The 5,983-nt window shown below is 38.7% G+C and overlaps 1 protein-coding gene across 1 annotated transcript; it reads left to right on the top strand.

The window, feature by feature from the left end:
* Positions 1-5,004: 5,004 nt before the first annotated feature.
* LOC140142287 (uncharacterized) lies at positions 5,005-5,358 on the top strand. Its single transcript, XM_072164256.1, has one exon. The coding sequence runs from the start codon at positions 5,005-5,007 to the stop codon at positions 5,356-5,358; it is 354 nt and encodes a 117-aa protein (XP_072020357.1).
* The last annotated feature ends 625 nt before the right edge of the window (positions 5,359-5,983 follow it).

Genomic DNA, 5,983 nt, shown 5'->3' with positions numbered 1-5,983 from the left:
GGGATGTCGTAAGGGTGTCCCCTTTGCCAGATGTGAGAAATGGGTAAGTGCACTAAATGGAACAACCCTGACCGAGAGAATACATGTATGTGTAGTTTGTATGTGTTCACTCCCGGTACCCCAGGTCAACATAAAAAGTGGTAACCATGTGTGTTCTAAATTTCGCGGAAAACGGGTATTTTGTTGACTGAAATCGCGGACCGCGAAATCGCGAAAAAAGGGGGTATTCTGAGCATTGTCTCCGCGAAATAAAAAAAAAAGGGGTATTTCACAGGTTCGTTCGATCGATGTCTTCAGCCCGAGTCTTCAGCCTCCATCCTAGGGCATTTCATTGATTCCGCCCTCAATCGTCACAGCGAGGCGTCAGAAGGCAGCTTTTTACTATTGGCACGGCGGTTTCCCGATATAGTTGTCTAGTGGGTGTTGCACGTATGCTCCCTTGCGTTTTGAAGAGAGCTGAATGAGCGACGCGAACATCGATGGTGTCAGATGTAACCGTTTTGGCTGCCGTATACACTTTTCCATGTGGTGAATTGAAAACATTGCGGGAAACATTGGCAGTGATTGGAGCAAATTCTACGACCGACCGAGTGATATTTTTCCTTGGTTTTTAATTCTGTTCGAGGGATTGTTCCTCTTTGGTTCATTTTCAATTAAAATCAGTATACAGGCATTGTAATTACCCCAGTTAATAACACAGGATCATCTGGGAGTACAACAGACACAAAGTAATGTTCATACTTGCACATTTTGTACATAATATATTAAAATATTTGGAGTCATTGAAAAGGGGTGTCTGGAAATCTTCTCATTGAAAACCTTGAAAAAGGGGGTATTTTTTACCCTGATTTTGTCAGTGATTTGGCAAAAAAGGGGGTAAAATCAATGAAAAATCAGTGAAAAGGGGGGTTTTGAAAAAAGGAAGAACACACATGGTTACCACTTTTTATGTTGACCTGGGGTACCGGGTGTTCACTATTCACTGCACATTTGTTCAGTTTTAAAAAGATATTTGAAATTAATATCACAGGTACAAAGCATACCACATACCTGAACTTTTGTGTGGTAACAGCATAATCGCCCCACTGCCTGACTGAAGTCAGACTAAAAGTGGGGGATATGAACCCCACCCCTAACTGATTTGTATACATGTGTAGTTATTCCAGGCCTGCTTTAATGAATGTGGTAAAAAGTAAAGCTGTTTGCATACTGGTATCAAAATGGCAAACTGGGAAAACATTTCAACACATTAATTTTCTTCTTGATATTTCTGAAGGGTGAATTTCTATTATTATGATTATTATTATCATTTATTTTATTATTTTATTATTTATATTGTTATCATTATAATATTTTTCTATAATTTATCTCACCCCCATTGAATACATTGCTCTCCATGTACATTTAAATGCTGCACACAGCCTGGTGCCCCTTCCCTATTCCCTGTGGCCTGTGTACATCTGTGAGTTACATGTCACTAATGTGACACACACATGCCAACATCTCCACATTTACTGCTCTCTGATACATGTAGTTTCTAGAGAACTTTTAATACCTGTGACCCCCATCATTTAAAATGTAAATGACCCCAACCCAGTGTTCTTAATTAACCGGTTAATTATAAACGGCGGTTAATTAACGTTAATTAACCGGTAAGATTGGTTAATTATGGCTGGAAGATATATAAATCCGAGCTCGAATTCAATATGCCATCATACTGAAGAACACTGCGCAAGCATTTAACATGAGCAGATGAAGTTTTCTTGTCCACCTTTAGCTTTAAAACATTCCATTTTAAAATTTTAAAATTAAAAATTATTTTCATATATAAACTTATAATGTCAATTCAACCTGTTTAAAAAATTTTACACTCATTGACACAGATGCACAATGATACCGCAAGTCTGTGACTATACAATTAGAATTTTATCAACTTTGTCTTTTTAGTTATTGATTGAAGCAATCCTGGGCAAAAATGGTATAATCTGCTCACTCTGCTGTGGATTTTTGGGTACTTGTACAACAGGTGGTGGGCATTCTGCCTGGTTGAAGGTATACAGGGATGTGCCACGGTTTTGGGGTACCTTTTCAGCAATTTTGGGGAAAAGCGCCAACATTTGCACATTTTGGTCATATCAATTTGTAGGCACTCTTTAGCAATGTCATATCATTGAATTTACAACCGTATGATGACAAAACAGACAAAAATAGTAACTTTTTGCACAAGATTTGAAATTTAAAGAGAATTGGCAATTACTCATTAAAATGAGGCTAGTAGGCCTATATACATGTATGGACAATATAGTGTGCTCTTCATTTAAAATGGCATAAAAATTGAAAAATATTATAAGGAACACATGAGGTTTTGACTTCAAGGATAGGTAGTTTTCAACATATTACCAGTAATTACCACATTCACCTGCTACAATGTATAACATTGAATTGCATTATAAATCTGTTGACCTACTGTAATGGGGAAAAGTGTATAGGGAGTAAAAGTGTTAGCTGTGGTATGATATACATTGTAAAACAAATTCTGATTAGAAGTAGGTACATGTATAGAGGAAGTCAGCATCCAAAAGTCTGCAGGGCACATCCCGTACAAATTTTTCAAAGAACCCCCTCCACAGATTTTTACATATAGACCATGATATAGTCTGCACATAATGTCTATGATGTGGTGCATGACACTCTAGACTAGAGAGCAAGAAGAAGAATACTATTTTAATATTTCCAGTGAACACTGAAGTGATATTAAAGTGTTAAAACTTAAAAAACGTCAGAATAATTCAAGATTCATAATTAACCTATTTTACCACCGGTTAAATATGATGCTGTGGTTAATTAACGGTTAATTAACCGGTTAATTAACCGTAAGATTGAGGTTAATTAACCGACTAAGAACACTGCCCCAACCCCCACTTTTTAGGCCCCTACTTCACTGATAGAAACATACATGTTAGATATAAAGTTCAGTGCCCCACCCCAGGCATGGACTCTGACCGAGTCCGGACTAGGGTCATATTTTTGTTTGACTCGGACTTTGCTCGGACTCGGCTCGGCTCGGACTCGGACGAGCTGGACTCGGGTACAAGTCTAAAGTCTTTGAGCTTTTAAAAAGGCTTTATTGGGACGTAAGTACGCAAAAAATTTGTTATTTTACACTATTTTCGGTCATGATCAGGCTGAATAAGGTATTGGCATTTTGTGTGGTGTGCTGCACCCATTTGGCTACAACTTTGTAAATGAAATTACTTACATCCTCCTCACTAAGGAAAGCCGTGCTGTTCGGGTTGCAGGTGCTTTGCTTCAGCGCATGTTAGTCTAGATTTCTGGAAGATATGCCTTGCAGAATGGACCTTTTCCTGCTAGATCCTGTGCCAGTTTCTGGAAAGACAAAACAATGACATTGTAATTAAAGCCATATATTGTAACATTTGCTAAGGAGAAAGCCCTGAATATTTTTCAAAATTCTGTTTTTACACGATTTCAATGTACATGTACTTTGTAAACATAGTACATAGGCCTACTCAGCAAAAATCAAAACTTTATGTTTAATGCTCACTTGCTGTGGGTTGGGATTGAGACTGAAGATGAAGTGAAAATGTGACACAATCTGGTCCATCGGGGCCAAAGGAGGCATTTTTGAAAATTTAGTTACTGTAATCATTACATTATACATACAATAGGCTATCATTACTGAAATAAACAAAGGTCTAGCATGCTTGGTTCTAAAGTTTTTGATGTCTATTTTTTATGTATTTTCTTATTTTTACTCCATATTTTTACCTATCTCATTTACCGCCTTTGGTCCACATGGACCAGATCATGTCACAAATCATGTTTTCCTATACTATTCTTTCGGTCGGGGCCACGTCACATCCATTTATCACATGCATTGGAGTGAAAACAACTTATCGCATATTTGTATTTGCAGATCGAGAGTCGAACCTGGCACAATAGTGTGATAGCTTGTGATACACTCTGACGCTGTCTCCGAGTTCAGTGAATGCGAATTAGGGGTTCATTCATATATTTTCATGACTAAACGATTGTTTATGCCCGAGGGCTTTAGCCCGAGGGCATATTAGTCATGAAAATATATGAATGAACCCCGTTCATACATACGCAACATTCTGCTTGCTGTTATTTCCCTCCAAAACTAAAAATACCATCATTTTAAACTAAAAACTACCAGTTCCTTATCATTTTTTAACAGTTTCTCCAACGCTAATTGTAAGAAAACGTTTTCTTGCTTAGTCCATCGTGCTTGGACGCCAGCGCGACATCGCGTACATCACTCGCGCTTTGCGTAAATAGCTCGCGAACATAGACGCGTAATATCCTACTCGCGGCGTCCATCAGTTCTCGCGCGCAACTTCGCGGCGGCTTGTTTATGACGAACGCCGGGCATAAACGTTGTTTATGCCCGCCTATCGACCAATCACGCATGCTGTTTATAGCGATGCGTATGAATGTTGTTTCAGTCCAGTGCTAAAATAAATTGTCAGCCGGTTCATGCCCGGATGTCCGATCGACAGAATAACAAATCCTCACTGCCAGTTAAAATTAATGTTGTGTCGTTTAGTTTTACTTTTGCATAAAAAAAATAATGGTTATAAAAAGAAACTCACCTTGCAGAGTCGTGTACGTACAGACAACACACCCAACTCAGCCTGGAGGACGGTGTACACACGGAAAACACTGCACGGTATTGCAATGATCAATGCACAGTCATGTGTGATGCACGGGTGAATGGGACAAATCTCGTCATGTTTTCGTGGTGTATTCGATGTCCGTGGACATAATTGTCCTCAATCCATCATGTCATTTGCTTCTCTAAATATTAAGTGAATTGAATACTTATATTACTATTGCAAACTAATCCAAGCACGCCGTTAAAATGAGGCAAATAATTCGATTTTCGCAACTGGACACTACTGTCATGACTGTCGCAAACACAGCTATCGGCCTGTGAGCCTAACTTGCATTTCCTGCAAGTTAATGGAGCACATTGTTCTCTCACATATCTCCAAACACCTTGCTGCCAACAACATCATTGTGGAAAATCAGCATGGTTTCAGAGAGAAAAGATCTTGTGAGACTCAACTTGTTGAAGCCATCCATGACTGGGCAGAGTGCGTTAACAGATCTGGTCAGACAGATGTACTCCTTTTGGATTTTAGCAAAGCCTTTGACAAGGTTCCGCATCAGAGACTGGCTACAAAATTACAACATTATGGTATAAGGGGAAGGACACTTAAATGGATCAATGGCTTTCTAACAAATAGAGAACAATGTGTCGTCATTAATCCCAGTGGGCACATCAACGTGAAATCAACGTTGAATCAACGTTGATATATCAACGTTGATTCAACGTTGAAAAGTGAAAGTTGACATCAACCTTTTCGTCAACGTTGATTCAACGTTGAATCAACGTTGAAGCTTCAACCTAATTTCAACCGGATTTCAACCTGATTTCAACCTTGTGTTTCATATCAACCTGATATCAACCTAATTTCAACCTGATTTCAACCTGATTTCAACGTTGAATCAACGTTGAATCAACGTTGAAGCATCAACCTGACTTCAACCCACTTTCAACCCGATTTCAACCTTGCGTTTCATTTCAACCCGACATCAACCTGATTTCAACCCGATTTCAACATTACTTTTTAGCTTCAACCTGATATCAACCTAATTTTAACTTCATTTCAACCTGATTTCAACTTCATTTCAACCTAATTTTCATAGGATTTAATCCTTGGGAGGGGGCGAATTCCTTGAAGAAAAGCGATGCACGTTTCGTGCACATTTTCAAATTTCTTTCATGAATATTGCATTGAAAGGGTGCGCACGGCCTAGCGCGCGGCGATTGGTGAAGTTAATTCGGTAGAATTTTACACCAAACTCCATCTTGATTTTAACGTACTTTCAACCAGAATAGTTATCTACAGATAATTTAAAGTCATTGATATGCAAA

Source organism: Amphiura filiformis, chromosome 20 (genome assembly GCF_039555335.1).
Source record: "Amphiura filiformis chromosome 20, Afil_fr2py, whole genome shotgun sequence".
Lineage (NCBI taxonomy): Eukaryota > Metazoa > Echinodermata > Ophiuroidea > Amphilepidida > Amphiuridae > Amphiura > Amphiura filiformis.
This window is presented reverse-complemented; position numbering and strand designations above follow the sequence as displayed.

Coding starts and splice junctions, on each gene's coding strand:
- LOC140142287 (XM_072164256.1), top strand. CDS start 5,005: ATGGAGCACATTGTTCTCTCACATATCTCCAAACACCTTGCTGCCAAC.